Source organism: Halyomorpha halys, unplaced genomic scaffold (genome assembly GCF_000696795.3).
Source record: "Halyomorpha halys isolate HHAL.00 unplaced genomic scaffold, Hhal_1.1 Scaffold435.1, whole genome shotgun sequence".
NCBI lineage: Eukaryota > Metazoa > Arthropoda > Insecta > Hemiptera > Pentatomidae > Halyomorpha > Halyomorpha halys.
The window spans coordinates 123,360-141,638 of record NW_027105120.1 but is presented as its reverse complement, the minus strand read 5'-3'; the positions used below and the strand labels follow the sequence as shown (position 1 = coordinate 141,638).

At 29.6% G+C, this 18,279-nt stretch overlaps 2 protein-coding genes across 3 annotated transcripts in view; one reads left to right on the top strand and one right to left on the bottom strand.

The window, feature by feature from the left end:
• The window catches only part of LOC106682705 (methylmalonic aciduria and homocystinuria type D homolog, mitochondrial), a 14,351-nt gene extending 12,302 nt beyond the window's left edge, over positions 1-2,049 (bottom strand). The window contains exons 1-2 of the mRNA XM_067048545.1: positions 1,985-2,049; positions 1,761-1,893 (exon numbers count right to left, since the gene is read on the bottom strand). Of these exons, the coding sequence (XP_066904646.1) occupies positions 1,761-1,893 (133 nt within the window). The 5' untranslated portion in view covers positions 1,985-2,049. The remainder of the gene's footprint in view (positions 1-1,760; positions 1,894-1,984) is intronic.
• A 195-nt stretch (positions 2,050-2,244) lies between these two features.
• Positions 2,245-18,149, top strand: Ifrd1 (Interferon-related developmental regulator 1). Of its 2 annotated transcripts, none has more exons than XM_014423712.3 (10): positions 2,245-2,511; positions 3,109-3,219; positions 3,537-3,702; positions 6,701-6,902; positions 10,699-10,916; positions 14,156-14,279; positions 14,354-14,473; positions 14,561-14,656; positions 16,420-16,542; positions 17,956-18,149. In XM_014423712.3, exons 1-10 carry the CDS (start codon positions 2,478-2,480, stop codon positions 18,040-18,042), a joined length of 1,281 nt encoding a protein of 426 aa, XP_014279198.1. In that variant the 5' UTR covers positions 2,245-2,477; the 3' UTR covers positions 18,043-18,149. The 2 variants fall into 2 exon arrangements, with proteins under 2 accessions (XP_014279198.1, XP_066904626.1); XM_067048525.1 differs by lacking the exon at positions 2,245-2,511 and adding an exon at positions 2,933-2,951.
• The last annotated feature ends 130 nt before the right edge of the window (positions 18,150-18,279 follow it).

The following is an 18,279-nucleotide window of genomic DNA, read 5'->3' as shown; positions in this document are numbered from 1 at the left end:
GGCAAAAAGAGAAGAAGGAATAAGATCAGACTGGAAGTGGGTTTGTGAAGTTCTGACCTTCGATGTTTAGAACTGCTGCTCTCACTATTCCGTTACCTGCCATAAATCAGAGAGAACAAAGAAAACGAAAAACATTTTTTTTTCTTCAGACTAAAATTTGTTCTGGTTTAAAGATCCCGGGTTTGGCACCACTTAAGTATCAGTGAAAGCAAAATGTCAAAAAAGAGAAGAAGGAATAAGATCTGACACGCTTGGACTGCTGTAACATAGTGGCTTTATTGGGTTTAATACATCTCTTTATATACATTCAATCAGCTGACATCGAAGTAACAACTGACTCAGACCAAAACTTGTATATATATATATAATAGGGAATGGTGAAATCTTCATATCTCCTCTGCATTTTATCCAATTCCTACATTAATAGAACTGTTAAAATCTGAATGTCTGCTCTTTAAACCTACATCAACTAAACGTAGATTTAATGCCCTCATAGGGGCTAAATATGGGTTTCAAATAGGGAATTCTCAAAAAAAAAAAAATTCTCTCATTTTATTTTATATCTCCGGTTCTAATTAATTCAATTAGACCCAGTTTGTGCCCTTTGGTATAGTTTACAGAGCCCTAAACCACTGGCAAGTTTGGTGTAAATTGGTCAGGTAAAATTTAAGTTATTTTTACTTTTTTTTGAAAAGGAATCAAAGGCCAATGTAGGGTAAAAATGTTGTACTAAAAAATTTTATTTTCCGAGAAATCGTATATTTCGTATATTTGAAAAGGAATATCAACTGTTTCACTCCTAATAAATGTTTTATTAAAAACACTTTCATAGGTCATTTGATCAAAATTGTTTCAATATAGAACTAATATTGAAGCATAGAGATGGTTATTATTTGAAAACTATTCATATTTCATGTAGTACATACATGAGAACATAATAGATAATAAAATTGTCTTTAATAATAAAAAAAATCACCTAAATCGAACCAGTATTGACGATGATACAGCGAAGTTAGTTTTTATAAAATATGTTAAATAGTTGCCATCTCATCTATATATATAAAAGGGAAAGGTCGAATCTTCAGAACTGAGTTGAGTTGGCAGGACAACTTCATTCTTATCAGCCCTGACAAAACCCTGCAAAGTGGGGCGAAATGTTGGTTGACAATAAGTAGTTTTTGTTACTATTTTAATACCTTTATTGACCATCACCCGGACTATCTTCTTCCAACTTAATAATAAAGTGTACTATAATTTTTAACAAAATAACAATTGTGTTTATAAAGTCCTCATATAATATACATCCTCAAATATAGCAATAGCAAAGCATTGCTGGGTCAGCTAGTACTGTCTAAAATTGTAATTAATTATAAACTAATTAATATATATTAGAATAAATAAAATACAACACTTGACACGCATGACATTAGTTATTGATAAAAACATTTAAATAATAATTGGAAAGGATAAAGGATTTTACGTCTATTTGCTATCTCTAACTATTTAAAAATTGTGTCAATCTTTATTTTAAGGAGTCCTATTAATGATAATTTGTATTTCAAAACATCAGATTAAAATAAGTTAATTAGTAGTATGATAACAAATGACACCTTTGGTAATTTGTAGAGTAATTATTTATTATTATAATAATTAATCATATTAACAAAAAAAAATGCAATTAACTTTCAAATAATAGGAATGTGAGCTATAGTTGCTCCAATTACAGGATGTAAAATTTTCTCAACTTAAGAAGTACTTACCATCTGTGCCTTCATGAGAACCTCTGTTTACAACCTTATAAGAGCCTCGAAAATTTGAAAAATTTCTTCTTGAAAATATTAATTTAACTGAGTTATTGTATCCCCATAACTTTAAGGTTTTATAACACAGCATCTAGAAATAAACACAATTTTTGTTTAAAACAATAAAACACCACAATAGTTACAGCGCTAATTCTATAAATATTTTTATGTAGGGAATCAACACTTCGACAAGCTACATGAACCAAAATATAATTTTTTAAAATGTCATTATTATCAACCACTTTACCTTCCAGCCAACTATGCATTATGGGTCACTGCCTTCTGCTCCTGATCATTTTATTTCAAACGACATATTTTTTCTGATCGTTTACTAAAAATTATCTATTAAAAATATCATATGATAATTTTATGTGATTTTTAATACACACTTTTGTATTATTTTTAATAATTAAAGTTACCGAAAATTATTAAGTAGAAGATGAAAGGTGTTCTGAACGTACGGGGAATTCCCTCTTCTACCAGTCCCAACATAGCTGGCTCGCTTGGTGCTTGCTGGCTGAACACCTTTTCCACGATGTTTATGAGCTTTCAGAAAACTTGCTATTTACATTTCAAATCATTTAATATATGGCATAAAAACTGTATGATACAAATTTTGTATTCTTGATTAAGTGTTGATTTAGGTGATTATATTACAAAATTTAGCGTTTTACGATGCCTAAAGGAAAGAAGAAGGGAAAGTCAATTGGTAAAGTTTGACCCATATTATTTTAAATAAATTAAGTGGTCGATGTTTAAATTATTTCGTACAATGTTTTGGGACACCCAAGAAGTTAAGTTCTGTGATTTGTGATAAATTCAATTTGGTGATAGATCAAGGTTACATTTCGTAGGGCCTATTTCAAGGCTGTTAAGTTTTCGTGTTGATTCCATTGATAGCAATAATTTATATACATATTCTATTTTTGTAAATGACCATAATTGTAATATAATTTCATAACATTGTGCAATTGAAGACGTTTTCTTAGAATATGTGACACTACCAGTGTCACCACTTCAGTCTTCCCAATTGATAAGTGGATTTTTCAAACCTGAACATTAAAATTGTTGAAAATTTATTTTCGAAATCAATAATTTATATATTAGTTACATGACATTAGCAATTTTCTCTGTAATATTATTCTTAGTGTTAGTATTCCTTTAAATTATTATATATGATGTTAAGGTTAGCTAGTTGTTAAATTATATTGTGCTATGTAAAAATGTTGGTTCCATACTTTTTGGTAACATATTGAGAAAGTAATGTATGAAACTTTATAAATACATATTTATTTATTAAAACCAGGAGGAGGTAAATCCCGTGGGGAAATCTTAGGAACATCTGATGAAGACTCACTGAACGACAACAATAGTGTTATCAGTTTGAACTCAGATGGAACATACTTGGATGATGGAGGTACCCCACCAATTTTAAATTTACATTAAGAGTTAATGTTCAAATGTTCGTTATATATTTGTGATTATGAGTTTTCTTTTCATTAACAATTTATCTTTTTAATGTTTGATATGCACTAAAGTTTTAGGAATTATCTCTTTTATTTTCGAAAGTCTTATTTAATGAAATTAAGCAAATGTCAAAAACATTACAGCGATTAATTTGATTTAATCATTTTTAATAATTATATCAATCTTTTATAAATTTATTCTATTTCATTATTGCTGTTTTTTTTTTTGTTTTTTTTTGCTGGCATTTTTCTATTATTTCTTGATTAGGTTTCGAAGAACCTGATGAGCAAGCCCAAAGTGATGTATTCGAAGAGAAATTAATGGAAGCAATTGATGGTCTGACACAAAAATCAGCCCAAGGAAGAACTAGCTGTCTTGAATCAGTAGGGGCATCGTTAACAATGAAATATATACCAGAGTTTGTTCTCAATAGGTAATCCCAATTTTATTTTAATGATATAAACTAATTACCATTTAATAACAGTTGTCTTGCTGCTATTCTGTGCAGTAACTATTTTGCTGTTCATTTTCTGTAACATATGGTGTTTACACTGTGATGTTTAACTATTTTAAATGAAATTCTAGAGTTAAATTTAATATCGTGAATTTCCTAATAAACCTCTCGATTATGATTACTAAAAAGTTTAATTTTTATTAATGTTTTGGCAGTGGTGTTGTGGCTTGGAATGTGATAGTCATTATCTTATGTTTATGTAATCTTTAAATTATTCCATTCACTTTTCTAAAGGTTCTCTAATTACATAATTAATTAGCTTTACAGAAATTCTCTAAGCATCTCATAAATATTACTGAACTTTTTAACCATTTTAATCTCATAAATGTTACTGAACATAGACAAATTTAATATAATTGTTTATTTTATTTTGTCCATGATTTCATTCAAGTTTATAGTTATTATTTTTTAAATTACTTTTTCCTGGTATATTTAAAAATTGATCTTGAAAAGAGTTAGATAGTTTGAGAGATAATGAGAAATAAAAGTTTAATGGATCCCATATGGATCATATTTCCTCATGTCAATGAGGAAAACTTATGAACCAGTTTTTACCAGTTCTTTCTCTAATTTTTAGCTAATTAATATTGCTGGAATCAGTTTTAAAATTAAAGAACATTGTATTAAATTTACATTATAATCAAATATTCATTTTTATTAGAAAAAAGTATATTTTATTAATGTATATGAAAGTGTTACTAAATAGTACTGCTTGTCAGATGGATGTATCAATAAATTAATACTTAATTAGTTTTTAATTTTTATTAGATCATCAATATTTCTTAGATTTTTGAAATTCTACTGTAATATTATTAGATTAAATTTGGTAGATTGCTGAAACATAAATTAGTGAATTCGAATTGGTATTTGGAACTAAGTGAAATAAAGAAATAAACTAAAAATTTTTTTTATTTTTATCGGTAATTTGATATTTATATTCTTAGTACCATATTTTTAACAAATATTTTGAAATTATGATCACCATTCATTCTTTAGTTATTATCTTTTATTTTAATTCATGAAAGCTATAAATTTTAAATATTTATGTTTAAAGGTCATTTGTAGAACTGAGCTCTACTAATGACTGCATGCACTTTGAGAGTTTGTTAGTTATATAGGCAGTGTTTTGGAGTATTGCACAAACAGCGTTTGCAGATACATCTCCTTTTATTTTTTTTTAACTCACTGTGTGTTCGCATGTGGACATGAGTGGGGCCATGGCACCATAGAGCAGTAGTTCCCTAAGTGCCCAAGCGAATGTCATTTTCTCTATACATTATAAAAAAAGGAATCTAAAATAGCAATCATATAGTATTTTAGTACTCCACCATTTCTTTTGTATGTTTTTTTTTCTTTTCCTACATATTCAACTGCTCTAAGAATAATTGTGCTGATATTTTTATCTTTTTTTTACCTTGACAAAGGTGTTACAAATTTTTTTTTAACTTGACAAGGGTGTTACAAATTTTTTTTTAACTTGACAAGGGTCTTGAGAATATTTTCATTTGAAAAGGGTACCAAGATGGAAAAATTTTGAAACCACTGCCATAGAAATTTAGGGTATCACCTAAGTCGATCGAGTCACGAGCAGTGTCAGTTCAAATCCGTCCTGGGCAAGTTGAATTTTATTTTTTGCCAGACCCTTGGAATGAATATCGACCTTTCCACTGACTGCAATAGGTTAGTTATCTGTAGGATAACCACACACACATGGAACACAAGTGTATACACTGCATTGTATTGTCTTTTGTACCATTGTTATGTTATGACCAATATTATATGACATATGTTTGTATTTGTTCAACATGTACACTTGAGCGGTTCCCAAAGTATTTATTTACATTTAGTACATGATTTATATAATGATTCCAATTATATGGTTAAATGAAATTATAAAATGATTGAATGTTCCATATAAACATGGATTGCCATGAAGTATTAATTACATTATAAATTATTATCTCAGACATATCTTGAAATAGCTGAGTGTATGGTTAATGCCATGGGTGTTGTTTACATCTTAGCCATAGAGTTTCATGTCTGAAGAGCACATCTTTCACTTCTAAATCCTCGCTTGGTCTACCTCCTTATGTGTTTGCTTCTCTGCTGACAAGTCCCTCTCTCATTCATAGGGGCATCACCTTTTCGGAATCTTATTTCTACCCAAGAAAAATATTTCACAAGGGGCTATTAGTGTTTAGCACAGGTGTTGTGTATAAACTATAATTGACTTACCTGCAGATACCTGGGCTGATGGATTTTGACCCTTAAACATCTTGTATCCATAAAACCGCTGGGAAAGGTGTTAATGTGTTGAGAGGTGTCGATCTCCTTTCTGTCTCTTTTTCCTTCCCGGGATCAGGTATTGGCACAGATGTTGCTAAATTACACAAAGATATCTGTCATATCAGAATGATCAATACATCGATACATAGCACTCTCTGAGTTTATGGTAGCTTAAATTGTCTGACCTTTTTGGATATGGATCTTGAAAACTTAGAATCTTAATTAACAGCACTGTCGAATCAGTCCTGGGTGGTTAATCATTATACTTCAAGCTCTATTTGAGGTAACATGACTATATAAAACTGTTGAATCTGCTCAAAAGATCTGTTAAGTATGTAGTTCTGAAAACCAATTTTTTAAAAAGGGAAGGTTGATATTGGTATTTGTCTTTATTATGTACTCCCATTTTGTGTTTTGAGAAAATCAAGTTTGTTAATCATGATATTATACGGCTTCCGTCAGAACAGGAAGTTTATATGTTTCCTATTCACCTATCTCACTTACCATGCATACATGATGGGTATTGTGAAATCACAAGCATCTTTCTTATTAAAAGTTTATTTATTTATTTATTTTTTTTTAAGTTTTTATTTTTTTATGTTTACTATGATATTCCATTTTTTTAATTTAGGAAGATGACCCTTACTGACTCTATAGAACGCTGCTTGAAGAAAGGTCGAGGTGTTGAACAAGCTGCTGCAGCTCAACTAGCTACTCTCCTTTGCGTCCAGCTTGGTGCCGGTGATTATACTGATGAGGTCTATAGAGAAATATCACCACTTTTAACTCTTATCTTGCTTGATCATTCAATGTCTGTTGTAGCGAGATCCAAGGTAAGAATTTTTATTTAAAATCAATACAAATAATGATTATTGTTATCATTAACGAACCCACAATTACTTAAAATTTTAATTGTTATATTTATTTCTGCGTCTTTGGTTTTATATAAGCCAATTTAAATCAATGTTAAAAAATCATTGGGATAAGAACCTTATGATTAATAGTATTTTTTTTTCAAAAGAATAAATTTGTAATTTCATTTGACATAAAGGAGATTGGCCTCCTATCCCCAGTACTAAAATTAAATTATTTCAAATGTGTAAATTATTTAGCTAATCAAATTAATAATAATTTAATTGAATTAAAAAAGCTATTTAAAAGAAAAAATTATCAAGTTCAAAATATTTTTTTTATTATTACAAGGCTTAATCTCATATTTTTGTATTTATTTTGTCAAATCATTAAAATCTTGTTGAAATTAAACTTATTATTATTAAATTGGAAGAAGATAGTCCGGGTGGTGGTCAATAAAGGTTTCAAAATAGTAACAAAAACTATTTATTGTTAACCAGACTTTTATATTTATTTGTCACTGTTTTGAAACCTTTATTGACCGCCACCCGGACTATCTTCCTCCAATCTACTTCATATGGTCAACTATCTTCCTTCAATTATTACTTATATTTCAATTATTACTTTTATATTTCATATAAAAATATTTATATCAACTTATATACTCTATTCCCAATTTGTCAGCCATCACTATTCAACAATACATTACACTTTAACTATACATCTTTGTACAATTATACAATACTATGAGGTTAAGTCAATTATTATCTGCAGTATAGTTATAAAATTTAATTTTTACAAATAGGAAACTTACAAGTACATCATTTTTCGACATAGTCCCCTTGCCTTTCAACTCACTTGGTCCATCATTGTGCAAGCTTCATGATATCCTCATAAAAGAAGGTTTTTAGTTGAGCTGTGAGCCAGGAAGAATGCACCACTTCTTTCATTGCTTCGTCCAAGGCAAATCAACGGCCCCTTAATGCCTCTTTGAGTGGACCAAACAAGTGATAGTCAGAAGGGGCAAGATCAGGACGATATGGTGGATGAGCCAGTACTTCAAAATTGAGTTTCTGGAGCATTTCAGCAGTATATGTATGGACATTGTTGTGCAACAACACAACACCGTTTGACAGCCGTCTTCGCTGTTTGCTTCGAATTGCAGGCTTTAGCTTGGCAGTAAGCATCTTAATGTAACATACACTGTTTATTGTTGTTCCCCTTTCCTCATAATGGTCCAGTACTGGACCTTGTGAGTCCCAAAAACGGCAAGCATCAGTATTCCTGCAGAAGGTTGTTTCTTCATACATCTGACCACAAAAAATGGATTACTGGATGTTTCTCTTCTTTGGCCCAAATAGAAAGTGGAGCAGCCATGATAAACAGCACGACAGCGATAACAAAACTAACCTAGCAGCATGAAATTTGTATAGACATAACAACAAATAAACAAAGCATGCGTCATCAACGTGAAATGACAGTGCTACCACCATGAACAAAAATATAACTAAATTGCAGATAAATACTGACTTACCCTCATATAATTATATTTTATTGTTATTATAATTATATAGTATTATTAATAAAATTATCTATTATTATTTTGTAGGATGAAAGTCCGGGTGGTAGTCAATAAAGATATCAAAATAGTAAAAGAAAACTGTTTATTGTTAACCAACATTTCGCCCCACTTTGCCGTGCTTCGTCTGGGCTGTCAATTGTAACACAGCGAATGGCTCCATACTATTTTGATATCTATATTGACTGCCACCCAGGCTATCTTCCTCCAATCTACCTCATACGATCAACTATCTTCTTCCAATACATATTATTATTAATATAATTATATATTATTATTAATATATATGTATTATCAATTATATTATCAATTATATGTATTATTAATATAATTATACAATTATTTATCACTACATTACACTTCAATTATAAACAAATTTTATTGTGCTAGGTAACAATAATAGATAAATCAGACATTAGGAAAGGATGGTTTGAGAAGGGCTCTTAAAGATTTATTTTCGAGGCACATAAATTTGTTGTACTGAGGTCTTCTTTATACAGTTCTTTGTAAGGTGTTCTTACTATATAGAGTTTATCATTGAGAAAATTCTTTGCAAACCAGTAAATAATTTTTTTTTTATTTAAGATTATAAATTTATCATAACAAGATATGCTTATGTTGATGGATCTATTTGTTATGTTGAGGCATATTTTTCATTGAATGCTTTAGCTAGTTCGGGGGATTTTAAAAAATTCATTATTTCAAATTTTTTTTACATGCTCCAGTGTATATGTAGTTCATATAGAGATTGAAATAAAACTTTCTGGTCTGTTAAGAATAAAATTCTAGTATAGAAAAAATATATAATCTAATGACTAAAAGTAATTAAAATCCCAGTGACTTTGTATACTATATCAGATAAAAAAATGTAAGCAACAAAAAAGAATTAGTGAAGAGGTGAATTGATTTAATTTTTTGAAAAATATGAATCTTAATTACTGAATTAGTTATTGAGTTAGTTATTGAATTAGTTATTAAAAATTAATGAATCTTAACATTTCTATTATTTGACTAAACATTTATTACTACAAAAAAAATTCTAATTACTTCATTAGATGTTTTTCTATACCTTATTAACTTGGTTGTTTCCACTCCTGGCGATTCATAAATTCCAATATCTCGGCACTGTTAAATTTCTGATTAGAATGGAATCTTCTCTTAAAATCTGTGAACTAGCACTTTGTTCTTCTGTGTGGCTTTCTCAGCTACACACATTGTACTTGAAATAGGTCATCATTTACAGCATCCACCGTACAACTAGCTGTTCACTTTGAGATAGTTCTGACTTGATAGCCTTTCTTCTGCCATTTCTTTTCTTTTTTAAAAAAAAAAAATAATCAAATAATCTTTTTCCGGCTTTTAAAATAAGCATTTGTTTCACTAGATGTTTGATTTTACTATTAGTTTAATTAAAATACTTCAATACTTTCTAAAACTAAATTTATAAATAAATTTCATCCTTACGTTATACAATTACACTTAATTACTATTAAGTAAACTACGATTTAATTCCATATTTACATTAAATTATTAAACATGATTACATTTAACAGAAACTGATTTAATAATATAATGTGTAATAATAAAATTAATAAACAAAATATTACATTTAATTAAATTGAATTATATGTCTTCATTATATGTTTATATATATAATATATTGGTATAATACATTATATTTTAAATATAAATTGTAATGCTATATGTATTTCCTTGAGGTACAATGTTTTGTATACCATTTTTTTATATGATTACAGCAAATGTTAATTGTAAATCTATGTTCACTTTTTAATATTTGTATTTTTAGTTTTAATTGATAATGTCAATAATTAAACTAAAATTAGTTACATATATAGTAATAAATAAATTTGGATTACATCCTAAAAGTATAAACAATTTTGCTTTGCAATGCACAACATTATTATTTTTTTAGATTTCCTTTGTCGTTTCAATAATTTTTGTAAGCAGTTAAAATAAATTATTTTCTGAAGCACGCTTTAAAACATGCTTTCACAGAGTAATGAATCAGGTTTCTTAATAAATTAGTGAAATGTTTAATGATTTTTGATTTATTAGGTTTTTTTAGTTCTTTCTCATATTCCTTTGCTTACATAATAAAACATGTGCAATTATTGATTGATTGATTATATATTTATTTGTTATTTGCTATGTGTAATAATTTTTTATGTTATTTAAAGTGCTGTTGGGCTTTGGGACTACTATCTTTTCTCGCTAACACAGGGGATGTGGACGAGACAATGTCCACGTTTGAGAGCATATTTTCTGGGTCTTACAGAAAAGGTGATGGATCCATTCCAACAGTGGCACCTGAGATAGCATCTCTTCATTATGCTGCACTCTCTGCCTGGAGCCTCCTTTTGACTATCACTGACCTTTCTTCATTATCATCTCTTCCGTAAGTTATAAGTTATTTTTAATTATCACAATATATTCTCAGTTTTCCGTCCTTACTCCAATAATAAATTTGATCCACTCCTCACTCTTTCCTTTAGTCCTACATGACTAGTCTCCTAACATCCTGTCACGTTAACTCCCAATCCCATTATGTCGAATTTCTAGATTATTTCCTCCAAAATTTTTAAAATATAAGAAGATACCGACAACATTAACGTATGGGTGTCTAACAATGATTTGAAGCTGAATGCTAAAAAAACAAAGGCCACTCACTCTAATTGGTTCCAAGCGCCTCCTTCATTCCCTCCCTTACTGTCCTCTACTCTTCCTTAACAACCAACCGATTCACTTCTATCCTACAATAAAAAACCTTGGTGTCACCTTTGACCAACACCTCTCCTGGAATAACCACATTTCCCAAATCACACGAATACCCATAACTGTACTCAAACAATTCCTAAGATTCGGTAATTCCATTCCTCAGAACACCCATCAGCTCCTAGTATCCTCTCTCGACTTCCCCCACTTCGACTACGGATCCTCGGTGTATGGAGGGCTATCTGCTGAACTAGAGTTGAGACTTCAGACTCATGAATTGCTTTGTAAGATTTATTTTTGGGTTCCCTAGGCGCTCTCAAGTCTCCCGCGGATATACCGAGTTGAAGTGGCTCTATCCAACCTCCCGAAGGCAATACCTTCTTGATGTTTTCCTATTTCAAGTTCTTAAACTCAAAAAACCTACCTATATCCTAGATCTCCTCACTCTTCGTTCATCCATCCACTCATTAAATACCAGATCCCAACCAATTGATTTATATTTGCCCTCCTATAGAACCGCTTTCTTTAGCAAATCCTTCGTCATAAGTGCAACCTCCTTCTGGAATTCTCTTCTCATCTCCATTCACCAGTCCTCATCCATTCTTTCCTTTAAACAACACCTATTCCTTCATTTATTGTATAACCAAACCTCCACATCATTGTAATTAAATAAATAGGCATATATTCATTAACATTATAAAAAGTAGTAAAGCCAATATTATTTAGTAGTAATATCAAAGTTATTTCATTCTACTACCTAAAAATTTGTAAATGCTTGCCAGATAAAAATCAATATATGAACCATGTATTTATTCTTAGGAGACATATGTCCCAGAATAGAATTATTTTTTCATTTCATTGTGCTATGTCATTGAAAATATATTCATATTTACTATATACGAGTTCACGAGGACTATAAACTCTAAATTGAAAATCAGTCAATAAGTTTTAATAAATACATATTGTTGTTTCAGCTGTTGTGTTTATAATGGAGGAAATAATCAAGAAGCTGTCATTTAGCTTCTTTTTATTATGTTTGTCAACATTTTGACCGAAACATATGGGGTATCATCAGGACTAAAATTGGAACAAAGATTGAATGAGTAACAAAAATTATAAATAAAATATGTAAAGAAGATTACAAGAAATTATATATAAAAATTAAAAATCATAATAATTCCACTAAAGTACTGTAAAATGTTAAGTAACAAAAACATATTTAACAATTTATAGTGAATATAAAAAAAATTATGATGTATAAAGCGAGCAGATAACAGATAACATTCAGTGATCAATGAAAGTAATCTGCTATTTCTTAAATGTAACACTGCCTTAACCTTAACAATCATTACTGCCATCTGTTATTTCTTATTATTATCACTATACAGATGTTATCAGCAATCTGTAAGCAATATATATTATAGTATAAATCCTGGTCCAGATGACAGTCAAATGGTACAAAAATAGCGGAAAAAACTATTTATTAGTAACCTATATTTCGCCCCGCTTTGCAAGGCCTCATAGAGTGGGTATCAGCCTCACGAAGTGGGTTGAAATGTCTGTTATTAATAAATAGTTTTTCCTGCTATTTTTGTACTTTTTTGACCGCCATCCTGACTATCTTCCTACAATCATCACTCGCGGTCAACTAATAATCCTCCAATTATAAATTATAATTTTCCTATAATCACATCTTAATTATGTTACTTATATCTTTCATTTTATTCTTATTAAATTATTCTTATTTTTAATTTGTATTCACAATATTTATTTCTTATTATATCTATATTATTTAAAACTTATATCTAATATTATGATCTCGGTTCCAATTTTAGCCCCATTGTTGGGGCCATGTTTGATCATCTGCATGTTCAATAAAAATATTCATATCTTATCATAGTGTCCATACTTTATTTGGGAGAGGTCATAATTATACTATAATCTGCAAAATTTCCATAGGTAGATGGTGGAAGACTGCATTGCCTTACTTACTACTCAAGTTCTGGTTTAGAACATTGTGGGTTTGATTCCCACCTTGAACAGTCAATATTTATTTCTCAGTGATCCTAAGAAAAGAATCTTGACGTTCCATCTTTGAGATGGCATATTACTTCAATAAAAGTTTTAGGTATATTTAGAGACCAAGTGCTTCACTTCACCATAGCAACTTCGTCTCAGAAGTAATGCCAGTTCTTATCCTGTTAGTATGGCTTATCTTTTATTTTGTGATGGGCCCATTGGATGCAAACTTAACCTTCCCACTCTGTTTAGAATTGGTTGGTAACTTATATAATGATCTGACAAGCCAGAAATAGCGAAGTAGAGGGTAAAAAAAAATTTACTAACCAACTAGGCATCTCAACCCTTGTGTCCACATACAGAACTTTGTTTGGGTAAGCCATTGATGCAGGCCAACCACCCTTCTTCACCATCCTCTGCTCATCTGCCTTAGTATATCATGCTGACTATAATAAATTTCTTGGTGATATGAAGATGCCGTATTGATTTACCGATAGTCCTTGTATTTACATCAGGTTCCATTCCTTGGAAAGTGACGTAAGGAGAGTCCTGTTTGAAATTGTGTATTCGAACACAGTGTCATCTTTTTTAGGCTTTATTTCATTTATAAAGTATTTTATATAATATGCATTCATTCGATTTTATAAGCTATGTTTTTCATTCTAATTGATTATTAAAGGGTTATAAAAAATTTTCAATTTTTTTTTCAGCTGATATAACTCCAAAACAACTCAAACCAAGGGAGCTTAAAACGGGGACTGCTTTTACTTCAGTTTTATTAAAGAAATTCGGGTGAAACCGATTTATTTTGTATAATTGTTATTCTAGCATTTTAGTTTATTACAATTCTATATTATTATTTGTTTAAACTGTATTTAATTATTTCTGGACCTTCAATTACAGTACACTGAGCCAGCTAAGTGGACTTCTAGATTCAACACATTTGGATGTTAGGATGGCAGCTGGTGAAGGTATAGCCCTACTTTTAGAGCAGTCTAGGCAAGTTTCTGATGATTGGTTGTTGGAAGTAAGCAATTCATTTAATTACTTATAATTATATTATTTTCTGAAAAAGATACTTAAAACAGATTAACATTATAGAGTGACGAAGATCTTCTAGAGAAATTGAGGCAATTGGCTACTGATTCTCATAAATATAGGGCAAAAAAGGATCGAAAGACTCAACGATCTTCGTTCAGAGATATTCTTAGGTTTGTTGAGGTCTGTATGTTGTTTCATGAACTTTCCTTTTTTAAACATATTTACATGTTAAAGACTACATTGAAATTTTGTTTATTTATTCCGTAGAACGATGAACCACCCAATATACAAGTAAGATTTGGTCAGGAAGCTCTTTCATTAGATTCCTGGAGTAGAAAGAAGCAGTACGATGCCTTTTGTCAGGTAATAATTAGATTTTTTTAATGAATGAATAAATTAATGAATTAATAATTATTTTAAATGTAGCTCATAAAACAATGAATTATTTAAAAGCTTGTTTGTTTGTGGAAAATTTCTTACCGTGCATTTATCAATATTTTTTATTCTCAATTTAAAACAATTTTGATCCTTTTTTCCTCTCAACTTTTATTATTCTTTAAAATTTCTCCTACATTTCGGCCCTCAGGCCATTTTCAAGGGTACCCACCTTCAATATTGATGTCATTTCTTTTTTAAATCTTAAAATTGCAGACTCATTGCCCTTGTCATATATAACTTTTTCTAACAAAATTTTTATCTTAGTTTTAAAACTTTTTTACAAAACACTTTCCTTCCTTCTTACATTTAGAACTTTAAAAAAAAATTTGTAAATTTTCAGAAGAGAATTTCGTGAAACCAAAGTGATAACTTTTTTAGCTAAACTTCAGCAAAACCATTTTTTACCGCGTACTAACTGTTATTATTCTGCTTTCATGGTGGACGGATGATTCTTAGGTGCGTGTATTTATGATTCTCGTTACCCAGTGCTATCTTTCGTTTGAAATATTAACTTTTATTCTGTAATTTCATGTTTTACTCCCTTTTTAAGCCTTTTAAAGTACACTGAGGTTTTGAATACTTGTCTAATTGAGCTCACACTTCAAATTCTCATTACTGTGCATCAGTCATTCACATGAGACATGTGTACGCACTGAGACGTTAAGAAGTTGTTTGTTTATTTTCAGTATAAAAAACAACAGAAAATAGTTGTTTTGTTTTTTGAAGTAATAAAAATCATATGTTCCTATAATTGGTTTGTGAATCATATGTTGGCCGCTTTTATTTATCAAACGCAACAGTTATCATCTCTATTGACACTTTTTTTTATTGGGATTAAGACAAGCATTTAATCAAAATATTAATATTTTCTCACATCTTTTAATGATTTTAAATTATAAAATTTTGGTGAAAATAAACCTTTTTCACAAAATTATCTACAGAGATGATTTTAAGGTTTAATCACTTGTTTTTTTCATTATAATTACCAATGAGTTTATTTGATTTGTTAACATTATGTGGGCCAATTCTAATGTGTCCTTCAAATGGATTACATCGATTTGTTTCTTATTATGTTTTTTCATCCCTGTTAATAATATCCATTTAAAAAAAAACTTTTCTTTCTCTTTCATTTCTTATTATTGAAAATTTATTGGGGGTAAATTTTCATTGCATCTAGGCTATTATATGTTGAGATGGCTGTATGAAAGTATTATTCATTCATGGATCAAAGTAAAAATATTATTTACTATCTTAAAACAATAAAGGATGTATCTTAAAAAACTTTTTTTTTTTTTTGTAAGAAAAAGTGATATAACATTTAGCCATCTGAGTATTCTGAATTTTTATACCCCATATTATAATACATGATTTGTAAGTAAAACCACCTATATCTGTATCCAGTATTGATATAGATATAAGTGATTTTTCAGGAGATATATAAGTTGTGAAATATTAAAGCTAAATCAAACAAAACCTAGCGATTTAAAAATTCTGAGTTAAGTTGGTAGTAAGTGAGTAATACATTAGTTTGCGGTAATTGTTATAAATCTTTATCTTATAATTATTTTATTGTAAATCTGTTTGTTATTATATTGTTTATTTTCATCTTGATTGTATTTCATATTATAATCATGAGCCTAAAAAATTTAAATTTGATTAAAATTTTAATCAAGATTTGTTTCCAACAGGTTCTAGGATCAGGCTTGAATTTACATCTTAAAGAAAATGATTTGTTGAGAGATATACTTGAATTAGGAGAAAAAATTTCACCCCTCAACATGAACACTGTCAAGCAAACGAAACTGGCTAGGGTAATTTTTTATTATAGTTCATAATTTATTAATATATTAAATGTTTTCTGGTGGAATGTTTTGCTGTATCTTGCAACTGTTATTGTTATTCTCATGCTCAAGCTTTCTCATTAATTTAACTACCTAGATTTTCTGGCATTTAATGAATCCTGATAATAACTGTTTCCAATCAACCTGACTTGCAATTAAGAAAATAATAAGTTCAGTTTATTAATATTTAACTTCTTTTTTTTTCCCCCTAACCCCATGGGTGCATTGGGTTGAAGTCATGATAAGAAAAACAGTTTGAGAGAGGCTACTCTCAACTTTTTTTTCTAATAGTTTTGTTTGAAATCCTGACAAGTAAATTTAATTTATATTTTTAATGAAACATGTTTAAATTTATGTTAATTGTTAAAATTGCCTTTTTTTATTTTTTTGAATCACCATTAGGTTAAGTATTCAATTCACAGATTGACATAACATTAGAGTTAATTTGGATTGTGACTACCTAGGTCTTTCCTGATTTGCTGTTTGTCCATCACGGACCAGACCTCAGAAGAGTGCGTTAATCCAACTTCCAAATCATGTTTGACTGTTTTAAATCTGTGATATGTATTGTATATGTTAGCCAAATATCCTCTTTCAAATAATACTTTAAACCTCATGTTCAATATTTTAACCAACGACCAATGGGTTTGATGATCAAACAGTTGATCGCCCTTTCAAAACAAACAAACATCCTCTTTCATCATGTTCAGTGCTTCAAATTTCTCTTTTTTTCAGTCACTAGTTCATCTTGATAAAAAATAAGTTTACTAATTAGTAACTGTATATAACTATATTTTAAACTATTGTTCAAGTACAAAGGGTATTAGGAAACTTTTGCTATATGACATGTCCCAGCATGGACAACACTAGCATGGGAGCCACTAGTCAACCCTGACTATTAGAGCACTCTCCCTATGCCCTGATTTTAGCACCCCTGAACTTATCCCTTTTCCCTTCAGGTGGAAAAAAGGGAGGTATTTCACAAGCGGTAAGGACCTTTTTTATGGTTTAGGATGTCGATTATGGCCAAATTACTGAATAGACATGGCAGAATTGCTTTGAAGATATGATTTAGTATAGAGAAGTGTAAACTATTGTGTAACATTTTACAAAAGATAGTTGTATTGCTAAACTTTCCCAATGCCCTTAGTTTTCTAACTCGCTCTACATCAAAACTACTGTAAAGTGGTTTTATCCCTAGATATTTCATTTGTTTATTTACTATATTTTCTTCCTATTTAATGTGTTTTTATTCTGGGAACCTCTACGTCTTTTCCCTTTCTTAAATGTAGTGAATCTTTAATCGGACTGTGTATAAGTGTAATCTTTAATTATGAAAAATTTATTATTTATCTGTTAAAAATGAAAATTTTTATTTCTCAGCACCTGATGAATGCAGCTAACTTCAAAGCAAGGAGCATATCTAGAGCTAAAAATCGAGATAAGAGATCCGCTGTTGTCATCATGTGAAGGCATTCTTCTTTTCTTGGGATCAAGCATCTTCAAATAGCTAATATACCATGTATGTCATCATATTCATCAGTCACATTAATTAATAAAAAAAATCATTTGAGTAATTTGTTGTTTAAATAATTAAAAATAATAAGAAATGACATTGTTTGGAAGTTTAGCAATAACATATATTATATTTATTTTAATCCTATGTAGATTTTAAATATTGATTGGCTGTTTTTATTGAAAGTCACT